The following is a 26406-nucleotide window of genomic DNA, read 5'->3' as shown; positions in this document are numbered from 1 at the left end:
AATTGAAAATATTTCAGCGACAACTATCTTCTTGAAATTGAACAACAATGCACATATGAAGATAACGAACAAATGGAATGTGAAGATGAGGAGATGGAATATTTCCCAGTTTAGAAAGGAGATGGAATATTTCCCAGTTTAGAATCGCTTAAGCAGCACGTAAAGGATATGGATCCAGATGTTAATCGAAGAATGCTTGTTTTTGCCTAGGTCTAGAGAGTCATTTTGCTTGTTATCGTAGAATTTATGCTGATAAGAAGAAACTAAAACTATTGAAACGGGTCTTGATAACTGTCTTTGATAAAAAAAAAAAATTGCAGTAACTAACGTAGGTACAAGCATTTATTAAACATTTACTTTGCATTCATTTTTTATCTTTCCTAAAAGAGTACCATATAAAACTAATCATGAATACAGTAATCGATCATGGATGAATTGTAATATTTAGCATTGATTATTATATTTGATTAATGCGATTTTGATATGCCCGGTAACATCGAAGAATTAATTAATCATGTTAATCAAGGAATACCTGTACACTCTTACTCATTTTCCAAGAATGGCCCCTAGTTCTCTCAGCAACACACCTGTTCTGAAAAATTTCCTCTGAATTAGTCTTGTAAATACCCTTCAGTAATTTGTATGTGTCAATCATATCATTCCTTTTCTGCCAATCAACCAGTTTCTGTAACCCACAAATCGTCAACATGTTCTCGTAGGGTTCATTCCATAGACCTGCTACCATCTTGGTCACTCGCCTCTGGATCCTCTCCACCTCCTCCTCATCATCATCACCAAGAAACCCTGGTGCCCAGATCTGCACAGAGTAGTCAAGATGGGGTCTTATCAAGGCTCCATAAAGAGGAACAATAACCTGCTTGTCTATGTTCATCAAAGTATTCTTCAGAAACCAAGTAATCTGATGAGTTACTTGAGCCAATTTTGCCATGTGTCACCTAAACTTTAACTCCCTATCCACTAACACTCCCAAGTCTCTGGCTTTGCCAATTTCCTGGTGTACAGTTTCACCACAGTGGAATATAGCTGGTAATATTTTCACCCCAAAATGCATACAAAGCCACTTTGGTAAATTAAACTGACATCCATTCTCCTTTGCCCAGTCTACCAATTCTATCCAAATCATCCTGCAAAATTTTGACATCATCTGTTTCAACTATTGCTCTACCTAACTTTGCATCATCAGCAAACAACTGAACAGTTTTTCTCAGATCCTTTCCTATATCATTAATGAACAAATTAAACAGTAGCAGTCCAAGAACAGAACCCTGCAGCATGCCACTAGTCACAGGCCTTCTTTTGGACTCTACTCATGAATAAACTACTCTGTGATATCAGAGAGTAGTTTATTCAGCCACCCCTCCTATGCATCCTCATGTAGTTTAATAAATTCCATGTTATCCTGTCAAAGAGCTCTGCAAAGTCCAGCAGTATCACTGTAAACCATTTCCTTTATCCAACTCCACTGTGTTGGATAAAGGAAATGGGTATTATAAAACTCACTGCATTATAAAATGTGAGCAAGTTATGCTACACAAAACGATGCTACCTCCCCATACAGTATCCTATTTGCATCTATCCATTCCTGTATTTTTCTCTTGACCAACTTCTCCAATATTTTGACAGCAACTCCTGATTTGCTGATCGCTCGATAATTTGCTACATCAGTCTTAGCGCCTCCTTTATGCATTGGAACTATTTTCCCATCTTTCCACCCCCTCAGGACTAACCCAGAGCTGAGACTTATATTAAAAAATATGGTCAAGGGTACTGACAATTCCCTCACCACTCCATGTAAAACTCGAGTTGCTATACCATCAATTCCACAGCTGTATTCATATTAAGGTTCATATGCTATGCACCTCTATTTCATTTACTTCAGTTCCTGTATAAGCCTTTGGCTCTCTCGTTCCTATAAATCAAAACCTGGATGATATTCTCTTGCAAAGTGTTCATTTAGTAATTCTACTATTTTGACTAATTCAGTTACCTCCCTACTATTGGCATTTGTTAAAATCATTTTGCCACAAACATTCTTTCTTTTACTTGCAGCATATCGAAAAAACTGTTTGGGATTCTCTTTATGAAAGGAAGTTAGCCTGCATTGCTAACTTCCTTTCATAATCTGTTTTTGCCTTTCTTACCACACTAGTTACCCTTCTGGCCTGTGCCTTGCACTGTTCATGTGCCTGCAAGTCGCTGTTCTCCTTAAATTCTCTCCACAATTGTTTCCTCTTTTTGAGCTCCAGCTTAATCATGATATTCATCTATTTAAATCCCACTTGATTTGCTCTCCTTAGTAACACTCTTTTACCACTTCCCATGCACTATCAACCCTTGCAGTTTTACATGCCATGGCACTGATTGAAGCAATCTCCTAAGCTTGTCATACTTAAAAGCCCTGTAATTCCACATATATACCCTGTCTTAACCTTAATTTCCACACATTTAGTCACCTCCCAAATCAAGACCATATGATCACTCCCGCCAATTAGTGGCAACATGGTCATATTCGTTATAGACAAATGGTCATATGCAGTTACCAGATCGAACACTTTCGAACCCCTCCTAGTATACTTCATCACTTACTGTCTCAGGTAATTATCCCATAGTAACTGCATAAATCTGTGTTCCCATAGTTGAAATCCCCCATAATAATTACCTGTCCTGCACTCATCGAGTCTATTTGCTGATGCATACTATCTCCATCATCTTTTCTACCCCCCCCCCCCTGGTCTGTAGCAGAATGTAACTGTATATTTTGTTCTGCTGGTGTCAAGCTCATCACACCAGATAGCCTCAAATGTGCTATTTTCACTGCTCTGCAGTTGAACATCTATTCTCTTTGGTTGCAGTTCATCGGCTATCATCAGTAACACTCCTCCCCCCATTCATTTTTTCTCTTTATCCTTCCTGAACACATTCTATCCCTCTAACTGTATTTTCTTCTGATAGCCATGTCTCATTAATGCCAATAACCTTTGGCTAGAATGAGCCAACCAATGCCACTAGCACCATGTTTGTAATTTTGACAGTTTTATCATTGTGATCCTTAAACGTCAAATCGCTATCCACCTATTTTATTGGAAGAGATGAGACATCCACTCCTGGATGTCTCATCTCTTCCAGCTCCTTCAACATTTTCTCATTAATTCCTTGCCCATCAAATTCCAAGTCCTTTCCCTTTGCAACATTAAATTGGCAGCTGCACTTACTGGTCTGCTCACATAATTTGTTCAGATTCTCTTGTATGACCACATCTTCTCTACTCCTCATAGTTTTTCCTAACTTTGCATCATCTCAGATGCAAAGCAGATTTCCATGTAAGCCTGTCCCATTGTCATTTTGGAATACCAATACACAACCCACTGATAAATATCTGACAGCCAATCACCTATCCAACTCACTCTTTGGATAAAATGAAATGTGATAAAAACAAATAAAAAGTTAAGATAAAATTAAATCTCTAATAAGATCATTTCATTGCTTCTTTTCAGTCAGATGAGGAACTTCAATTTTTTTTAATCAGATAATTGTGACTTCCTATCACCAGAAGCTTATCATTTCTCAGTGCTGCATTATCTTGTAGTGATGAAGAATAAAGCACTGATCCTGATGCAGATTCCATGTTTGGATACACTATCATATGTTTGTTTTTCATAGAAAATCAGATAAAATTAGTTAAACAGAAGCAATAATCTTTTGCATGATATTTTCGTTCCCTCCAAAGTATCAGCCCCAAATGCTATAGACCGGCCTTTTCTCTGAATGCATTGAAGATAGTTAATCTTAAAGATCTGCAGCAATAATAAGGAGCCTATTATTTATTTTGGTTTCTCACTTCATTTACACAAAAAAAGTCATGATAATGTGTTGTTGCTGCTGCCGTAAAATGAACTAACAAATAATAAAAACATTTCATGCTTATTTTGTTATAATAATTAGAGATGTAGTGGCTTTTTTAAAATTCTTCTGTTACTTGTATTTTATTGGGTTCAGTAATTCAGTTGTACTGAAGATGCCTTTAGTAACAGGAGAGGGGGAAGAAAATCGGTTAAATATTTTAATAATGTAAGTTATCTGTCTTTGTAATTTTTGGAAACTTTGCATACTAATATTTCCCTTACTAAATAGAATCCACTGGTAACCGATTAATGATATATGACAGGACACCTGCTATAATGTGCTACAGATTGTCAAGAAACAGTATCTGCATTCAAACATTTATGTGTGTTCAATAATGGGCAAGGTCATAGGTGACCAGAAACAGGAGATAATAGTAGAGCCAGGCAAACCAATGATTGTCTGAGAAACCATTACTCTTCTTAGGATGCCATATAGTGATGAATCTTGGGTTCATGTTATTTCATGCAGATGGTAGGATATGGGGACATCAACACAGAATCCTTGATCTGTCAGGCTTAGTCGCAATGATGCAAGGTGGTGTGGCAATGCTAATGGTGAAGTACTCTGGTTTTCCAAGTACCCTTCAACCCCCTTAATACCAGTTGAACAAGGGCTGAATGATGCTTCTTAACTGACAAAGTATATTGCCCATTCATATAGACTATTTATCTTGCACTTCATAACCAGTAGACTAGCATGCCTTTTCACAGGGTATATGATATCCAGGAATGATTACAGTAATGTATCTTTACTTTACCGTAATGTATAAACTGGTCCTGAACAAGTGTTTGTGACAGGGGATTTCTTATGATAAGATACAGTAGTGCTTTCAAAACCCTCTTGGATTATATGCCCTACAGTGTGTCATTAGTTCTAAAGTCTCACTGTGTGTGTGTGTGTGTGTGTGTGTGTGTGTGTGTGTGTGTGTGTGTGTGTGTGTGTGTACATAAAGAGGTTTTTTTTTTTTTTTACTTTGCAGACTATGGGACTAATTCTGCCAAAACTCTTTCTTCTATGGTCCTACAGCACCATTTAAACTGGCCTCCAAACATTAGACTTTTGCATTTCAAAAACATTATTGGTTTCCAATTTTAAATTGCACTGAAAAGAGTAGAGAATCACTGTTTTAAAGAGAATGTTTTTTTATGAAACAGTTCCATTTCATGAAAAAATGCACTTATTTTATACAGATTCTAAGACATATTTTATAATAAAGTAAACTGTTTAATGGCATATGTTTTTTTTGTTGTTGCTATACTCATTCAGTATTTTAAAATACATCAGTTTATTACAAGCTGGTGCTGGTGATGGAGTCCTCTCAAGTCTTCCAGGCAGTTATAGCCTTTCTCCTCCAGGTAAGTGAAATGAAATGTACACATCTCTATATTATTGTAATTGTGATTGTTAGATAATCATGACTGTCATTTCTTTTCAAAAATCTATAAATAATCCAGAATCTTCTCATTTGAAATCATAGCATAAATATTTATGTTTAGTGCATTTAATGAATATCCTGGCATTTTATTTGTGGTATTTTTAGACCTAAAATTGCATCTATGAGAGACATTATTGTTCACCCACTTTGTATTTATTTTATTAAAATTGAACAATACATATTCAGAATATCAGAGCTTGGTGATTGTGTAATTCAATATCTGTTGAGATGATTTCACCTGTATAATATTCCTTAAAAAGTGATAATTTTGTGTTATTGCACAATGTTACAAGGGAGAGTCTGCTTGTCCTCAAATTTACAAGTTTTTCCACAGGTTTATGACAGTTTATGCTAATTGATTTGCTTGATGAACACTAGTCTGGTTATACATGTTGAAAGAAATCAAGAATACAAATATTAATGACTAAGCAGCACACATTATTAATGCAAAAAAAAAAAAAAAGTTATTCTTATATATGTAAGGTGATTATCCAGTCATTAATCTCAGGAAAGAAAATTATAGAAATATTACTTATGTTAATCTAATAAGATAGCTTAGATGTTGGACATTATTCATAACTTATTTTAATAGTATTACAACACCAAATGAACTAAATTATAAAAATATATTTATTTACTGGCTTATATTTCCTGGATTTCAAACCAGCACCTTCAGAGCACAATTACAGTTTACACATGTAAACTGTAATTGTGCTCTGTAATGAGTAAGTGAAATGGTTCAAATTTTAATGGACAAAAGAATTGAAGTCCTGATTTGGTACCCTCTATTGTTGTAAAAAAAGGAGTATTACAGTTGTGTAGGAGTTGATCTTAAGATAATAATCTCCCAAATTTTTGCCAAAATTAACGCAACCATACTTGTTCAAGTTAGGAGAATGCTTCATGCCATTGCTGACTCTAAAAATAATCTTTCTGACCTGTAACGACTTCTATATAATGCACTGGTTTTCTTCCATCTAATTTTGATGGAAGCCAGTCCAAACTCACCATAATAATTTTTGCAAAAGTATTTCTTATGTTCTCCAAGATGGATGTTAACAAATCGTCCCATCTGTCCATAGTAGGCCAAGTCATAGTCACACAGAACTTCATACACTCCAGGATATGCTAAGAGATGGATGCAGGTTTCCCCAATTTTCTAACTCTTAGAGCAGTGTTTCCCAGATTTTTCCTATGATGGAAAAATCTGCGAATTTTTTTCCCAGATAAAAAAGTAAGTAATGTATTAATAATTAATTATGGCATAATCATAAAGAGTATTAGTACACTTATGTATACAGTGTGACATGTTGACAAATATAAAATTGCATTTAAATCAGTTATCAATCACTGGACTAATGAAATCTTGCAACATATTGTAGTTTCTTCAGGCCAACATCATTAAATTAATTTGTGCTGATTTTCATTGACATATCCCATTCTGATCACCAAAAATTTATAATATTATTATAAGTACTTAAGAGTGAATGCAGACTTTTTCTCCTGTGTGCTGGTAGTTTTCCCCTCCTTTTGTACATCCTGGAGGTCGCTTTATAGGCTGGAAGTGAGTGAGTCACTATCTGTTACATCATAAACACCTTCAATAAGAGATTTCTTAACACCAAAATTAAACAAAGTTCCTTGTCTCTTATTCATATTAAAATGTAAATCTATAGGCCTATTACTTTTAAAAAATCATGGCACTACGGTTTCGAAACAAGCACTTTCACCGTACAATATGAACTTTCGAAGAAAGTATTCAGTATTACTAGATTTGAGAACTGGATACAGACTACCATTGATCTTCAATTTCAATGGAAAAATTTTCTTTATACTTCCTTGCTGATTGGTCACTAACATTTGCAACCCAGATGTTATTTTGTTCAGTTTTGAGAACAGAGGGTACGCCACCCATTGTTGCAATTGGCTTGCAGGCAATTTTTATGACTGGTCGTAAACAGTGGTATTCCCTTTCCCAAATTACTTCCATGTTTAAAAATACATGGCTTAGTCACTGACGTCATGGAACACTTATTCACTTTTTGCAGAACACAATTCCCCTGCCTTAGAGCATCCACAGTACTAATATGCAGGGTGAGTCAAAATGATTTGAGCGATTTCCAAATTTTTTTTTACAAAGAAAAAAGGAGGAAAATGAAACATGAATAATTAGATATGGGAACCATTTAGTGAACAGTGATGCAAGAATTAGTTTCCAAAGGTTACTGCTGGAGCACACAATATACTGTTACTGATTTAGTGCAAAGAAAGATAGTGAATGAACAGTAGCACACTTTTTATGACTTAGAGTTTCTTTCTACAAATTCTGTTATCTCTGTTTAGTGAACATTTAGAAGAAAATATGAAAAGAATCTTCCAAAAACATATTCTGCTCATAAGTTTTAGGAGACTGATTGCATCTTAAAGAGATGATTGAAGAGTCCCAATAAACCATGCACAAGTTTGGAAACACTTGATCATGTTTAACAGTTATTTATACAAAATCCACAGAAGTCAACACGATCATATAGCTGTGAGGAAATTGTACCTTAAAAAACTCCACAATAATAAATGATGAATGGCTCCCAAAACTTTGGCATAAATCAAAGACAGTAGTCCTGCCAAAACCTAATAAGTCGACTGATGACCCTAATACCTACTGCTCTATAGCATTACTCTGCACCCCTTTCAAACTTTTTGAAAGGATTATCCTCTCTAGAATTTCTCCAAAAATAGAAGCCATCTTACCCAGTGAATAGACTGGGTAAGATGGCTTCCACATGCTCTCCAATAGGAAAATAAAGGTTCATCTGAATTCACAAAAAAGCAGAACGTTTATCTTATAGGATGGATTGCCACAAGGATCTGTCTTTGCTTCACCTTTATTCAACCTGTACACAAGCAATACCCCCCCCCAATAGCTAGTCAAAAATCTATCTGTATTGATGACATAGTTATTACCCACCCAAGAGAGTATCTTCCAAGGCATTGAGGGAAGATCTGAGCTCGCTACAAAATTATTTTCGTTGAGACTATCTCCTAATCCCAACAAAACTGTTGTTTCTGCTTTCCATTTAAATAACCACAAGGCTCATAGGAAACTAAAAATTAACTTCTGCGACAGGACTCTAATCCATAAAAGTAACTCTTTTATCTTGGTGTCACACTTGACCATAGTCTAACTTACCAAAAACATTTGGAAAAAACTAAGTTAATGATATCTGCCAGGAATGACATCATAAACAAGATGACAAGCACAACTTGTAATGCCTTGACTCTTAGAACAGCCGCCCTGTCTCTAGTCTGCCCTGTTCAGAGTATTGTTTGCTAGTTTAGAGCCAAAATCACTACACCCTTGTAGACACACACACACACACTTTAGCATAACAATGAGAACCATTTCTGGTACCTTAAAATCTACTCCTCTGCCATGGTTACCTGTTCTTTCCCACATCACTCCTCCATGCTTCAGAAGAGAAGAAACTATCATCAAAGAAATAAAAAAAATCAGAAATAACATGTATCTTCCTTGTAAGTGGAGGTTTCTGTGTTTTAGAAGTTCACATAGTATATTCCTGTAATTGGACCACATTTTTTTAATAAGCTATATAAAACACAATGAATTAATAAAAGACCCAACAAGTTTCATAAGTCGTTTGACTTACATCTTCACGGGTAAAAGTTAACTTAAAGTTTAAAACACAAAGAAAAGAGAAATTATTAGTAATAGTTCATGCTATACAGTTGTAACCATCTGACTATTCATGAAATTAAAAATCAGAATGCAGATTCAAAGCAGTTTTTAAACAATGCTGGATGATGCCACGTTCTGTTGTTCACGTTCATAATGTCTGAGGTATATTTTTTATTAAAGCTGACCAAACTTGGTGGAGAATTAATCCTTGATTTTTATTGCATTGTGTTGGTATTTTAAGCATGTTTGCAGCGTCTTTAAATTTCCTTATGTAACAGTTTTTTTTTCTATGTATGACATGTTTGTTTTCTGCCAGAGTACATTGTGGCCGTACTCCAGAGTACATGGTGAAAGTGATAGGGAAAGCTAGACCTGATTTGTGTTCTCTTCTGTTTTGCACATTAAGGCCGCATTAAGAAAGATTTCAGGAAGATTTCTTAATGCAGCCTCACACCACCACCCTTCGCAAAAAATAGGTCTAATAAAAACCCTAAGGAACAGACCTATAACATTTCCAGCACAGAAAAACAGAGAAATGAAGAATTAGAATATCTAACACACATCTTTCAAAAGAATGGTTATGAAACCAAGACTATCAAAAAAATCCTCCACACACCTCCTACAAGCATCTCTCAGAAACAAGATTTCAAAAACGCTATCACACTTCCATATATCAAAAATGTTACAGGCAAGATGGCTAAATTACTTAACAAATATAACATCAAAGTAGCCTTTCTGCGGCTGAAAAAATTTCGAGATTTCTACATTCCCCGAAACATCCTCATCATCCTTTAAAAAACCAGGTGTTTACAAAATTTATTGTTCTTGTGGCATCTGCTACATAGGACAGACAGGAAGATCTGGAGAAATTTGCATGAACGAACACCAAATGGATGTGCAAAACAGAAGAGAACACAAATCAGGTCTAGCTTTCCATACCACTTCCACCGACCACAACATACTGTGGCAGAAAACAAACATGTCGTACATAGAAAAAAACTGTTACATAAGGAAATTTAAAAAAGCTGCAAACATGCTTAAAATACCAACACAATGCAATAAAAATCAAGGATTAATTCTTCACCAAGTTTGGTCAGCTTTAATAAAAAATATACCTCAGTCAGACCTCGGACATTACGAACATGAACAACAGAACGTGGCATCATCCAGCATTGTTTAAATTCAGCACTGCTTTGAATCTGCATTCTGATTTTTAATTTCATGAATAGTCAGACGGCTACAACTGCATAGCATGAACTATTACTAATAATTTCTCTTTTCTTTGTGTTTTAAACTTTAAGTTAACTTTTACCCCTGAAGATGCAAATCAAATGACTTACGAAACTTGTCGGGTCTTTTGTTAATTCATTGTGTTTTATATAACTTATTTAAAAAAATGTGGTCCAATTACCGGAATATACCATGTATCTTCCTATTCATCATGATATCTCTTCAGCACACTGTTTTGCCTCAAATCTGCCAAGTTTGTGGAATTACCAGATGATGGTTCCCTGGACTGGCAAAGAAGACTCTGGAATGAACTACAAACCACAAACAAGTATACTGATCAAAGATCTAACCATTGAATTGTCAGAATTTACTACTAGACAAGGCCACTGTGTCCATTTAATACATTCGTGAGGAATTTCACAGTTATCCCTTTGCATGTTTGATACTGTGCAAACTATGCATCATATCACTGATGACTGCTCCACATACTCGTTTCCTGGAGGCCTCGGGAATTTGCATTTACCCCCAGACATTGCCATCGACTAGTTAACTGAACTGTCAGTCTGTATATAGTTTTGCTCAATAATTTGTTATATTTTTCGCCTTATGCTAAATAATAAATAACTCAAAAAACAGTGTGCAAATTTTGTATTAAAACCCTGCACTTTGGCTGTACTGTTTACATGCTTACACTTACTACAACATTAAGAAAGGTACAACATTTCTGTCAGTGGTGTTTTTCAGGGATAAAGTCATATTGCATATGTCAGAAAAGTGATATAACAACTGCTAAAAACACAACCTTCCCTTAAAATGTTGCTGTTGGCATTTATGAAATCAGATTTGGATCTGTTGATGACTGATTTGCATATGTTGTGTGCTTTGGTGTAGGTAGAGTATGAAACTGGAGTTCTTGAAGCAAGCCAATTGCAGTAAACTAAATTTTTTTTCTTTGATGATTCGATGATTTTTTTGAATGAGAATAATCCTCATCCACATTTTAAGCCTTAAATTGTTTAGCTTGCTGCAAATTCACTTAGTATGTGTCCTATTGAGAGAAAGGAATTAAACATTATAACAAGAATTGGAAAAATAAAATCTCAGACCTCACAGTAAAGTTTTATTCTTAAACCATCAGGTCCTGGGGATTTTCTTGTCAGGTATTCTTTATAGGCTGTGGTAACTTCAGATGCTGTAATAAGTCTATCAAGCCCATCTTGGATATGAACAGGAAAGCCATTAATGTTCCAAGAGTTATAACTTCCCACAGGACTATTGTCTTCAAACAAAATTTTGTAAGGAGTCATGGATTTCTCAGGTGACAGACATGTCTTCACCATCAACGCAGATTTGAGTGATAGTCCTTTCTTTGCAGAATTTAGTGAATTGTCTATTGAAGAATAGCTGAAGGACTATCTGCTAAGTTCTCATATATTCTTATTTTAAAATTTCTTTCTTCTACTTGTTTTTGTTTTTCCACTTCTATCTCTATGTTAAATGTTTCTAATGATGTTGCTACATTCTTTACCATCGTGTCGGTTTGCTATGAACCAGCTTCTCTCTTTGTACAGGTCTTTCGACTTTTTTTTTTCTTTTGAGGAAAGCCTGTTACTTTCCCCATTCAATCATATTCTGTTTTACTACTTGTTTGAATTTTAACCACACATCCCAGTTCCAGGTAATGTTATTCCAGTTTGAATAGAAGGTCTGAGATTTGGTTGAAAAGATCAACAGAAAATTTGGTGGAAGTTTCCATGGTACAGAACTGATCTCTACTTGTTTCATGCAGTGGAATTTAAGTAGAACTGGATTATGATCTGACATGTTGATGTCAAGATGTTTTATCTGAATTATCCTATTTATAAGGGAAGAAGAGATATAAATTCGATCAAGATGGTTACTAATACCTTAATTCATGTGTGGGTGTAAGCCTGGAGATTAGGATTGCGAATCCTCCTTATGTCTATTAGTTGAGCATTGTTGAGACATGTTTGTAACTGTGCATATCCCACTTTTCCACTCCTGAGGTGTCCTCCTATTTTGTCTAATGTCGGATTTTGAATACAGTGCCAGTATCCAGCTGCTATGATGTGGTGGGCACCTTATAAATATGGCTCCAATTCCTGGAAGAATTTTCATTTAACACTTCCATTGGATGGAGCATAAACATTTATAAACCTTATTACACATCCACAGTATTTCCAGTCTATTGTAAAGATTCTCCCATCTGCATCCCTTTGGATATTACAGAATTGAAAGGGGGGGGGGGGGTAGAATAAGAACTACTACTCCAGCCCTGTTGAATCTTCGAAAGCTCCAATAAAAAGAAGTGGATATCTATATGTTAAAGTTTTTATATCTGCAGAAGTATATTTCTTGGCGAAACAAAAATCTTGATATTATGGCATAGCATAAGTTTTCATATAGTTTCTTGTTAATTTACCAGTGGAATTCTCGTACATTTAATAGGTAATGCAGAAAGGAGATGCTATGATTAGTGAAGTGTCACTGATAAGTCTTTAACTTATATATTTTGGATGAACTTGACGAGTTTTTAAATCTGTGAAGGAGCAGTTGTGTAGCCTGCTTCTTGTAAACTGTTTTCTAGTGTTTTACAGTTGCATTCCATTATTTCAATATCCTGCCTATCACTCTTGATTTGGAAGCTAGTTAGTTTCTTTTCATGTAGATGATAATCATACTGAAAAAAACTTTGAATCAGTAAACTTTATTATTTTTTCTTTAATTGGATCTCTTGCTTTCCCTTTATTAGCATGAGATGGTTCTTCGTAGTCCATTTACTTTTCTGAACCCAACGAGTCTTCATTTGATGATCTGCAACCGTCTCCATCTTTATCCTTCCTTCATGCTTACACAGTGATCAGAATCTTCTTCTGCAGCTTCTCCCACTTAAGTGGGGGTCACTGTTGATGAGTCTCCTCCACATCCTCCTTTCTTGGGCTGTCACCACATCCAAGGTCTTCATCCTCAAGTCCTCTTCTACTAGCTCCCTTCATCTCTTCTTTGGCCGCCCACACTTCCTCCTTCCTTGCACATCCATCTGCATGACCCTTCTTCCCACATGACAATCCCTCCTCATCACATGACCAAACCATCTCAACCTTGCCTTCTGTATCTTCGCTCGTAAGTTCGTAACTTTCACTGTTCCCCCTCACATAGTCATTTCTCAGACAATCTGTTCTGGTCACACCGCACATCCACCTAAGCATTCTCATCTCTGCTACTTCCATCCTGCTGATGTTATTTTTCCTCAGGGCCACAGTTTCTATAGAGATCAGAATACATCTTAGAAATTATGGAAACAACTACCTTGTTAGAGTAAAACTTCAGTTAAACCAAAATAATCACTCGATGTTTCGATCTTCACATTAAAGTCATCATCTGGAGTATACACATATATACAAAGAAACAAGATGCACTAAATGATCTACATGGTGCTAAAGTTACTGGTCAACTGTTAACACTATTGCCCTGACCTCTGGTGAAAAAAAAAAAAAAAAACTTACTACATCAAAGCTAGAGTCCTGTTATTATCATTATCCAATTAGGTTACAAAATTAAATTAAGCTAGAGAGCAACATGTTTACAGAAAAAAATTACTCATGTAAGTATACATATAAATTAAAACAAACCAGTATGGATGGTGGCCATTAAAAGCTAAAAAATTGCTTCAAGTCCTGAAATCAGGGTTTGCTTGAAAACTTGAAGAACTAAGTGGGCTGAATGTGTGCCATCCAAATTCTTGGGTTTTTTATGCGACCATTATTGTTAAGATCAGGGCAGTGCAATTTTGATTAACCACCCTAATTAAATATAAATCAACCAGATATCAGATCCTTTGCCTTAGACAGATCATAGAAATATATGAAAAATTTAGACTCCCTCTGGTAATATGTTTCTTAGACTACTCTAAATCTTTTGACTGTGTTCAGCATGTGAAACCATGGGAAGTAATGAAAAGAATGTGTTTTCCCCAACACACTATCAGGTTGATAGCCAACTTGTACAGGGAGCAAGAAACCACAGTACAAACAGGCATTGAATTAACTGATTGGCTTCAAGTTGGAAAAGGAGTTAGGCAAAGATGTTTACTTTCCCCTCACTTGTTTAGTATATATGCGGAGGACATCATGTGTGAAGCATTGGATAAGCTCAAGACAGGAATTGGGATAGGAGGTGGATTGATCAGTAATTTGAGGTATGCTGATGATACTGTACTCCTCTGTAACAGCTAGGAAGAACTAGGACAAATTCTTGATAAAGTTCACAAGATCATTAATAACAGAGGGCTTCAACTCAATCCTAGCAAGACAAAGATTATGGTTCTCAAAGGAAATACAAACAGAAAAGATCTTGAGAAACAAGTGTACCTTAATGGAGAAAGAATTGAGGAAGTCAGCAAGTTTGAATAACTGGAATCCCTTATTAATGTGAAGAATTGCTGTTCAGAAGATGTCAGAAGAAGATTAGGAATGGCTAACACAGTTCATACATCCTTCCAGATTTTAGACAAGTCAGAGACTTGTCTAAAATCTGAATCTATCTCCATGGGAACAAAGTTGAGGATTTTGAATGCAGCTGTTTTTCCAACAGCGACTTATGGATGTGAGACTTTGAACCTAAAGAAGTCAGGTAAAGAAAGGATAGCTGCTTTTGTGATGTGGTGTTACAGGCTGTTTAGGATATCATATATTGAAAGGCATACAAATGAATGGGTGTTAGAAAAGATCAGCAGAACTTTAAGGCTCCTTAAGGATATTGACAGAAGAAAGTTAAAATATTTTGGACACATTGAAAGGATGGAAGGAGGACTTCTCAGAACAGTAATAGAAGGTAAAGTTCCTGAAAAAAGAGGAAGGGGTAGACCGTCAATGAGATGGATGGATGGTGTGTGTGTGTATGTGTGGAGTGACTGATCTTCAGAGAGTTGAAGCCTCCAGAAAAGCATACAACAGGACTACATGGTGTGGCACATCACCGAGCATCAAAGTGAACATACGGCATCTGTGGATGCCCAGTGAACATATGATGATCCCAAAATTCCAGGAATTACTGTGGTACCTTCAAAAGTAAAACCCTGCAATAGTTTATCCCTTGTTTTCACATCTTTAACTACAATTAAATATTTCTCTCTGTCATAAGACGTGAAAGAATAAATCTTACTAGCACCAACTATCTCTTTTAAAACCTTAGTCACCATTCTCACTTCTTCACACCATTATTTCAGGCAGGGGAAAAGACTAAAACCTCTGCATTTGATTGTAAGAGAAAAAAAAGGAGGAAAAAACTTTCATTTGTAAGACTGAGAATTAAATAATCCCTTGATATAGAAATAATTCTACACCACCAGCAAATGCTCTGTTTGAACTACTATAAAATGGCAGTCTTGATACGACCAAAAGTAATCCTGTAATGCAGATATTGACTGCACTACCAAATCTTAATATTTACTTTAAAAAAGCTAGTGTTAGTAGGACGAAACCACCACTAGCATAAAATAAAATCAAAGTGAAAAACAATCAAAAAAAAAAAAAAAGTACTTATCTTTTCAAAATCCAAGATGTCATCAGTGAGAACAGACCCAGAAGTGATACCTGTTAACTTCTGTGGTAGATGGAGGGAGCCCTTGACTCTTTATCCCTTTATCTCTATTTTACTTGAGGTAGCTGAGTGGGTATTATGCCTGCTCTTGGTGAGCTTTTCTAGTGGTTTTCATTATAAGATGTCTTTTGGTTTTCTGTGTTTGAAGAGTTGAAGTGGTCTGTTGGGCTTTAGTTTGATGCCTGTCTTAGTAATTTGTTCTTGTGGTTTTTTGTTATTGCGAAGAATTTTTCTGCGACTGTTTTCATGAGTGTCTTGATGCTTGGTAGTTTAGTATCGCAATGAAGTTGAGCATTTTTGACAAACCAGGGTGTTTAGTGCCATCCTGAGACACTTGTTCTGATTTGTTTGCAATTTTTTAATGTTTCTTTCTGTTGTGTGTCCCCAGGCTGGTGAGGTGTAGATTAATTGGGGTCTTATTACTGTCTTGTGTGTATGAGGATTTTGTTATTTTGGTTTAGGAAGCTTTTCCTGTTTAGGAGTGGGTACAGCTGTGCTATGGTCTGGTTGACCTTTGTGATGATGTAGTCGGTGTGCGTCTTTAAATTTAATTTCCTGTCCAGGTGTATTCCTAGGTATTTTGCTGTCTTCTGCCAGGGGATTATTTTTCCAAACATTTGAATGTTGTCTTCAGGTTCTGTTTTCCTTCTGCTGAATAATACTGCAGTACTTTTTGTTGGATTAATTGCTATTCGCCATTTGCTGTACCAGCTTTCTAAAGTGTTGGCTGCAATTTGAAGTTTCTTGGTTGCGAATTTTGGTCTGAGGGATCTAACTATGATGACTGTGTCATCGGCATAGAGTGCAGTGATGGTTGGTGATAAGTTGGGGAGGTCTGCCATATATATGGAGAAGAGTAGAGGAGATAGTAGGGATCCTTGGGGAACACCAGCCATTATTTTTCTTTCAGTGGATCTAATTCCTTCTATTTTAATTCTGAACTTTCTGTTACTTAAGAAAGATTTGATGAGTTGGACGAGCGGTGTTGGGATTCCAGCCTTGTGTAGCTTGTACAGTAGCCTGTAGTGCCAGATCTTGTCAAATTTCGCATTTCTGATAAGAAGATTGCTCCTGAGTGTTGGCGCCATTCGTATCCTTGAGTGATATGTTCTATGACTCTAGACTTGATGGGTTGTTGAGTGTTGTTTTCTGAAGCCAAATTGTTCATCAGGTATTATGTTATTGTTTTCTGCTGCTTCTTGGATTCTTACAAGGATTATGTGTTCTGTTATTTTGCCTATGCAAGATAGTAAGCTGATGGGCCTGTAGTTTTGTGGAAATTGTTTGTCCTTTCCTGGTTTAGGGATGAGAAAAACGTCTGCTAGTTTCCAGTGTTCTGGGTAATGTTTTAGTCGTAACATGGCATTGGTGATGGCTACTAGGTGCATGATGCCCTTGCAGGGGAGTAGTTTAAGTAGAAGTGATACAAATGTTGAAGTAATGCAGGTCATATTTCTACATACAAGTAGCCAAAAGGTGTCACCCCTTATGACTAAAATACCTGGATTAGAGATAGATGCTGAAAATTTTTCTACTTATTTACACTATAAATTAAAGATGCCAAGAAATTATATTATATTCTCAGTTTCATCCATTATCCAAATGTAAGCAAACAAAGTTTGTGTGCAAAGACACTTCATGACTGGGCTACTTGTATATAGAGGCTAATAACTTCAGATCATTTGCCCATAATGCAATGCACATATCATTTTCAACATGTAGAATGCTGTGCATTATGGGAAGGGCAACTACTTGGCTCTGGCTCCCACTGATGAGACTATCAATATGGGTCAAAAGAAGTCCTTATATGGGAACGTGCAAACTTTGTTTGCTTACACTTGGATAAAGGATGAAACCAAGAATATAATTTCTTGGCATCTTTAATTTATAGTATAACCCGTGGAAAAACTTTCAACTCTTAATTTATTCAACAGGCCCTCCAATAATCTCTTTCCATAGTTAATTTGCTATTTCTCTAAATAATATGCTTCTTAATAGCCGAAATGTTACTTGTTCTGTACATTTTCTTGTAAGAATGCAACTGATGTTTTCACGTTCTTGAATATTTTTCAGGTATCTCTCTTTTGTCATTGATTTTCATATCACATTTGATGTAGCAGTTATTTAGTTTAGTTAAAGAATCATGGAATTTTTTTAGGAGTGTGACATCATCTGCATGAAGTAAAGCAATGAGATTAAAAAAAAAAAAAAATCAACTAACGCCTTTTTATTCCCGTATATGGGAGTAGGCGAGGCCATTTAGCCCTATCTAACTTTTGGAGACTGAGTGGGCAGTTCAATCTCCACTGGTACCCAATCAGAGACAGATGGCCCAAGGCTATCACTAATTAAGTGGTACGCAGTGAAGAGAGACGGCTCAAATGTGCCGCCATCTTGTGGTCCCTAACACAATATATTTAATGTCTGAAATAATGTGGGTTCTACGGTCGATTTTCTTGAGTTTACAGGATGAAAAACCCGAGTTTCCGAGAGGAAAAACCCCGCTTGCCCGTGCCAGAGATCGACTAACTCGGGAACCATTCGAAAAAAGACTTAGAAAAATTTCCTCTAGTCGCCGACTAGACTCGAAACCAAGTCTTCCTTCGTGCGGCCAAGCGCCGTGGTGTGCAAACGCCACGTCCACTAATGAGATTAATATCTCCAATTTCGATATCAGGTTGGATGCCACTTTCCTTGATAATGTGATCCATGGCCATGATAAATAAGAGTTCAGATGGTGCACATCCTGATTTTATATCAGACTCTCTTCCTGTGCCTCCTTCAATTCTAATATGTTGACTTACATATATAGACTATGTATTACTCTGTATAATGTTCCATTTATCCCATGTAACTGTAGTATTATAACTGCTTTTCTCTTGGCACTTTGCTATATGCTTTTTCTAGATCTACAAAACTAAAAATACAGATTCTTGTTATATTCCCATGATTTCTCAACTATTTATCGTAAAGTGAAAATCTCATCTTGACAACTTATGTTTTGAACTTCTGCTCCAAGTTTCTCTTACATAATTTTTTAGACCATTCTCAAGTATGGTTCCATAATTCTTACTTGGAACATTCAGCAAAGAAATCCCTCTTTAAATCTCACATTCAGTTTATTTGATAGATGGGCACTATTAAGAACATCTGCAATATGACCTTCAGATCATCACTTCTGCATTATGTGGCATTGTCACTATAAAACCTTTTCATACTTACATATTTGAGGTATTTTGGTTGAATATCACTCACTCCAACTGCTTTTTTACCTTAAATATTTACATATGTGCGTTTGTTCACATTTCTGTTGAATATTTTTTACCACTGTTCTCTCATTCACTTTTATTGATCAGAAAATCTAGTCCTCGCATTCTTGTCAGATACTCAACTTCCATAGATGATTCTTTGTTCTCTCTCCCACTGTCATGTATTTGAAAATTTTCTTCTGCTTATATTCTATGAAATTCCTTTGATAACCGATATGTTTCTGGGTGTCTATATTCTCTTTTTCTTCTATCAGCAATACTTTATAGCCTAGAAGTCTTAAAAGAGGGATAACTTCCTTATCTGTACTTCTCATGTATTTTTCAATATCCAAGTGATCCTTTATTGCTGTTTTTTCCATATTTGCAGTGTCATCAGAAAATGAAGTCCATTTAATATATATGACAAAAAAAGTTGCAAGATCTCTAGCATATCAGTGCCATGTGTGGGCAAGTTTCCATGTCTAACATGGGACTCAAACCTAAGACCCCAAGATTAAGAGTCTCATGCGCTACCTACTGAGCCTGGCTAGTTATGTCGGTAGACTACCACTTGTCATCCCCAAATCTCTAGCCATCAAATTCAAAATAGAATGAACAATAAATTTTCCATACCTGTAAGAATTGTTTCCATAATGTTCAGTGCAAATTTTTGAATCTTATAACTGAAAACAACCCATTCTTGGAAATGAAGCATAGAAATTATGATAATCATCTTGCTTTGGTTGAAATAATTGCCAAAGCAAGTTTTTATGTCTGTTAATTTTCTGGGTTCTCCAGTTTGTTTACTTGTCCTGCATGATGGAAAAGCTAAGTTTCTAGAAGGAAAATCCTGTTACCTTTGTATGAGACCAGCTAATTTATCTTCCTTATTATTAATTGACTTAAGGAATTCACAGCATACAATAGAATATAAATTAAATTAAACTTTAATATATATTTCCAATATTTCGGCAACGTCACTTTGCCATTTTCAAAGGAACTTACAATAAAGATACGTGCACGCAGGCACTACATACAGTAAATGAGGACAAAGCAGGAAGAGAAGCGTTTCTCCTTAAAGTCCTGATGGTGCCCCCTAGTGGGCTATGTAGGTATTCTTGGTTCCATGAAAAGTCTTTCATACTTGAACTTGCTATGGTGTATGATTATGGCTTTTTTCCACTGTATTCTGTGGTGTGTATTCCAGAGCATGGTCTGCAAGACCAGAGTGGCTATACTGGTGAAAACGGATGTAGTCCCTGTGTTCTGAAATTCTGATATTCGCTGTCCTGCTTGTTTGGCCAAAGTAGGACAGCTTACAGCTGCAAGGGTCCTGGTATACACTAGGTAAGTCTAGGGGAACTGGTTGGTCTTTTGTGGAGCAGATAAGGGATGCCAATTTTCTATATGGTCTGTAACAAGAGGTTATTCGTAATTTTTCTAATACTTCTCGGTAATTTTTTCCGAGGTGCCTCGGATGTAGGGAATGGTGATGGATTTAGAGTAATCCTTGTTGTGAAAGGGGGGGAGTGATTTACTGGTTTCAATATTTTTGGGGAGGGTAGCCATTGCATTGGCTGAGAAAGTGTTGAGGATGTGATTTATTTCAGTGATTAGGACATTGTCATTTGAACAGATTAGTTTAGCCCTGTTGTATAGTGTCTTACTTACTTAATCCTCTTCACTCCACCTGGGAGCATAGGTCTTCCATTTTCAACCAGACTCTGTTTTTTGCTTCTGCTTTTATTTGGTTCCAGTTTTTATTAATATTTGTTATTTCTTTCAGTATTGTTCTTTTCCATGTTTCTCTTGGCCTTCCTCGTCTTCTTTTTTACCCTATGGGTTCCAATCTAGAACCTGTTTTACTATTATTTTATCTTCTTTCCTCAACACATGCCCCCAACGATCTCCATTTCCTTTCACGTATCTGTGGCATCATTGGTTTCTGGTTTGTTCTCTGCCATAATTCTTCATTTGATATTTGTTTTGGCCAATATATTCCCACTATCATTCTTAAACACTTGTTTAGGAAGACCTGGGCACTGTTAACTATCTTTTTGTTTAACATCCAAGTTTCTGAACCATACATTAGTATTGCCTTTACATTTGAGTTAAATATTCTCATTTTAGTTTTTATAGATAAATTCTTGTTTTTCCAAATATTTCTTAGTTGGTTAAAAGTTGAATAAGCCAGCTGTTTCCTTCTATTTATATCTTCAGTAGTTCCTCCTTTTATTGATACTATTGAACCAATCTATATGAATTGTTCTACTTCTTTAAGTGGTATTTCTTCTATTGTTATTTGTTTATTTTGTTTTGCATTTATTTTCATCAACATTGTTTTATTTTTATTTATCCTAAGACCAACTTTTTTGGCTGTTTCTACAAGTGTTGTTGTTTTTTGTTCTATATGTTGATGCTTCTGTAAAAGTAAGCAAATATCATCTGCAAAATCTAGATTGTGGAGTTGGTTTTGAAGTAACCATTGTAATCCTGTATTTCCATGAAATACTTTTCTCATCATCCAGTTTATGACAGTTAAAAGTATAATGTCTTAATAACTCCATATTGTTGTGAGGGGGGGGGGGGAATTGTTGCTGAATGTATCTGCCTGTATAGGTGGGTTTTCTATGAGCAGAGGAAACCAAGGTTCCATCAGGCTGGCGGGTGACTAGTGTGTCTAGGAAAGGGAGGCTATTGTTTTCCACTTTCTCCAGGGTGAACTTGATCCTGGGATGTTGGTTGTTTAAGTGTGTTAAGAAGGAGAAGAGTGTGTCAGAGCCATGTGGCCAAATAGCGAACACATCATTAACATAGGTCTTTAACATAGGAATTTAAAAATTCCTTAAGATTCCTGGGCAGGATTCATACCCAAAGCATAACCGAAGGATAAATCATCACATTAACCTTGTGACTGCACCATGGAGGTACATCAACTCATTCCACTTTTCATTCTTATAAGAATGAAAGTACTGTACCCTCGAAAGGAAGAAATATTACATCTCCTAATATCTATTGTAATTCTGAAAATATTATTCATATTGGGATAAATTAAACTTTGTCTTTGTTCTGAGTGTCCATGGTTTTTGGCCAATTTGAGCCTCCATTAAACAATATGGTTATATTACACTAGTAGGAAAACTCATCTACTACCAAGCAATACCTTATATCAAAGACATTTCCTCCAGTCTGATGGTTTAGTACCGATTGATTGGAAAATATATTCATCTCTATAACAGCAGTCCTTCAGATAAAATTCTGCAATTATAATTCATTTTTTCTATCAGCTGAAAATTTGACTCACACATCCATAATATGGAGATGTAGTCAGAGGATGATTTTGTTTCTGCCAACTGATTAGACTTTCCCAAAGTTTGACAATGTGGCTGCTGTCTTAATATTGGTTCCCTCAGTGGTTTAGCCTTTCAAGGTTTAACACAGACACTGGGTTATCTTGAGAAAAATGTCTATAACTCTTTTTAGACCCTGAAAAAGTAATTAAACATAATAAAAGACCATTGTGACAATGCTAACATAATAAAGTAGCCATGATTTATTGAGCAAGTTGACTGATAGATGAAGAAGAAGAAACTAACGTCATCTGCAAATCAGTTTTCATTGTTCATTAGCAAAATATTTTATGGATAATTAATTTCATGCTTCTCACTCATTTCACTATGGGTCTTTTTGGCTGGTTTATAAATATATATTACTCTTACAAATTTTCAGCTGACAGGAAAAATGAATTATAATTAGGGTCTGTTTTAGGGTCATTGCTGATTTACCTGTATGTTAATAATATTGGCAAAGATTTGGATGGGGATATTTGCAGGCGATTCAAAGTTTGAACAAACTATGAAGAGTAGAGAAGATGTTGTGGCCTTACAAGAAGACTTGAATAGATTGAGTGAATGGGCACAGGAATCGGGATGTCAGTTCAATGTTGCAAAATGTAAGGTTTTAAAATTTGGGGAACAAAGATGGGATGTAGAATTTATGCTTGGTGGGGATATATTGTTGGAGGTGGAGGAAATAAGAGATCTTGGGGTGATAGTGTATAAGAATCTGAAATTTAGGAGACACATTGCCAAAATTGTGAGAACAACACAAAGAATTCTGGGAATGATGCGGAGAACACTGACTTGTAGAAGTAAGGAAATTCTTGTTCCATTGTATAGGGCTCTAATTAGGCCACACATGGACTACTGTGCACAGATTTGGTCACCTGGTTTTCAAAAGGATGAAGAGATGTTGAAAAGGATCCAGAGGTGACTGACTAAGTAGTTTCTGATCTCTGGAATGTCAAATATGAGAAAAGGTTGAGAAGATGCAATTTACAGAATCTAGCAGATGAGAGGAAGAGGGGTGATATGATAGAGACGTACAAGTTGGTAAGGGGTTGTTATAGGATCAATCTTGAAGAGGATTTTCATAAAATGGTGGGAGATCAGGGGAGAACAAGAGGTCATTCCTGGAAGCTGTATAAGGAGGGTGTGAGCAGGGGAGTGAGAAGTAGGTTCTTTGCATTCAAAGTTGTGAATGATTGGAATGCCTTGCCCGAGTATGTCTAAGGCAGGGTATGATGAGCCGTATGTATGACAAAAGGACTTCCTATATGAGTCTGACTTCATGGGGTCTTAGGGTAGTAATAATAATAATTGCAGACTTTTATCTGAAGGACTGATGTTATATCTTCTTTCTTGCAGTGATCAGAGTTGAAAGTCCACCGCAAGATCCACAGCTAATAGAATGGCTGCAGAACATATCAGTTGATGAAGAGAGCATACAAAAAGTAAGTAAAATATATAATTATTACTTGGTTTCTTTATTTAATATTTTTGATATCTTGTTTAGAATTAATAAATACAAATTTGATGTTACAAATTTAAGTTGAAGATAGATAGTATACCCTTTCATTTTATTTGAATTACTTTTCGTCTCTCAGACATATTAAAAATAGTGCATGATAATCTCACTTGTAAAAGGTTGGAAACCTGTAGTACATTCATTTACTCAGAGAGAAACAGAAATGAATGAGAAATTACAAGTGAATGAAGTAGACATTTAGAATCTGAATACTCTAGGTCCTAGATGGTAAATCTATGGCACGCGTGCTAGAGGTGGCACGTCAATGATTCAGTCTTTTTTTTGTAATTGTCACAATACGTACAAGTTAAATTTTGTTTTACATGAAAGAAACTAGCCAACAAACACAAAGCCTACTGTAGAAACAAGGCCCAGCAGCTGATGTTAAGAACCTCTAGCCAATGACTGAGGGGCATAATGACATGACTCAGCTGAGAGAAAACAACTGTTTAGTCGCCAAAACGTTTCATTATTTAAAAGCTATTAATTAATTCAAGTTTATTATCTTTAATATTTTTAGTGTATGAAAAGTCACCAGCTGCAACTTTGTCAAAACACGTGGCTTCTAAACATACGATATTAAGAGTAACATGACGGTCATATCTGCTGGGCTTTCTTCCCACAGTGAGCTGTGAACAAATACAATTTTTCTCATTTTCTATAATTGGCATTCAATCGATTATACTAGGTTGCGAGACGTTCTCGTGAAATTTGTCATTCCAGTTTTCTAAGCATTTTTCATGAATAAATATTTGATAGTAGAAATATTCTGTGGAGAATGATATTCGTGAATGTATCAAAAAGCTCATACCCAGAATGACTAAATAACATCTATGTAAGAAATGTCAGTGACAAAGCCGTGTATTTTTAAACATAGTATTCATGAGTGATCGGGAATTTTCAGACATTGAAATCTTTCAACATTCAGAAATTCGTTGGCTGTCCTGCGGTGAAGTTCTTGAGAGGTTATATGAACTATGAAAGGAAGTTGAGCTGTTTCTAATTAATAAGAAAAGTGACCTATCCCATCATTTCCAGAATAAGAAAGGGGTAGCCAGGTTGGCATATCTCAGCGATATATTTTCTTACATAAACGAGTTGAATTTAAAACTTCAAGGTCCAGATAAGATACAACAAAATTTAATGCTTGCAACAAGATTGAATCATTCAAAAAGAAACTCAAACTCTGGTTTAATATGATTGCAGATTTCATTTAATATTCTGCAATATTAAATGAAATAATGAAATGTTTCAGTCATACTCTGCTTATATTGTGGAAGTAGATGATTTCTATTCACAGAATTCGGTTTCAGATATTATTGCAGCCCACTTGAAGATGTTGTTGTCGTTTGAAAAGTTTTATCCTGAACATGAGGATCCTGGAGACAAAATATGTAAACCCCTTTGTTAAATACAAAGAGACAGCCCTTTCCCATGAAGAAAGCCTTCAACTTATTGAATTATCATTGGACAAAAGAAAGTACTTTTAATTCTATGAGTAATTCGAAATTCTGTATAAGAAGGAAAAATGAATATCCAAATTTACATGAAATATCAATGAGATTTCTTCTTTGTTTTTCCATCACATATCGTTGTGAAACTGCATTTTCTGTCATGACCGTGCTTAAAACGAAACAGAGGAATCGACTGCAACTTCCTAACTGTCTCCGTTTGGCTATCACTTCAATTCATCCCAGAATCAATAAGCTGACAGACAGAAAACAGCAACAAAATCTCACCAGCCTAACTAAAACTTTCAAAAACTCAGTTGTAGTAAAAGAAACTAAGTTTAACTTTTTCAATAACTTATAATTGCTGCATTAAAGTTCTGCATTTTTAAATTCAAAATATTAAGGGCGATTCATACATTTTTATTTATTAAATTACATACTTCACATATATATGAATATTTGGCGTGTGTATGTGATAATGCCATATTTATTCAAATATAATTCTCACTTTTTTTCCCCATAATTAAAGCTAAAAATTTGTGGTGCGAGATATATGCAGGGATTTTCGGAAACCCAAACGGCGTCATCTTCTTTCCCATGATTCCAAGCAAAAATTACCAGTAATTTACAAGACTTGAGATACATAATGAACAATCCTTCACAAATGACTAATGAGAAGTGAAAGCATAGTGCGAAACACAGACAGCAATGGTAGGCCAGTAGAGATAGAGCAGCTATGAAGACGTGCATATGATTGGTGCAGTATTAACAAAAGATCGCACAACCCAAAGACGAAGGCAACAGACAGTTGTTGAGTTGAAATGCTAATTCTCTTCAACCCAATTCCATAACATCTGACAGCATAACAACATTCACTATACATTTCTTAGTTTTAACACATTCACGATGGGGTGTCGTTTATCGTTCCGAAGGAAC

The 26406-nt window shown here is 35.7% G+C and overlaps 1 protein-coding gene across 6 annotated transcripts in view; it reads left to right on the top strand.

Annotated features, from left to right (window-relative positions):
* Ask1 (apoptotic signal-regulating kinase 1) overlaps nt 1-26406 on the top strand; it is a 937451-nt gene that overhangs the window by 870962 nt on the left and 40083 nt on the right. For 5 of the 6 annotated variants that reach the window (XM_090395264.1, XM_090395267.1, XM_090395262.1 and 2 more), the window contains 2 exons: nt 5191-5279; nt 23860-23945. In XM_090395264.1, the coding sequence (XP_090251390.1) occupies nt 5191-5279; nt 23860-23945 (175 nt within the window). The remainder of the gene's footprint in view (nt 1-5190; nt 5280-23859; nt 23946-26406) is intronic. The other variant, XM_090395265.1, reaches the window with a different exon arrangement.

This window comes from Typopeltis vanoorti, chromosome 7, assembly GCF_054136105.1.
Source record: "Typopeltis vanoorti isolate ZY-2024b chromosome 7, IOZ_Tvanoo_1.0, whole genome shotgun sequence".
Classification (NCBI taxonomy): domain Eukaryota; kingdom Metazoa; phylum Arthropoda; class Arachnida; order Uropygi; family Thelyphonidae; genus Typopeltis; species Typopeltis vanoorti.
Note: the sequence above shows the minus strand (reverse complement) of the source record. Positions and strands in the feature narration are given on the sequence as shown.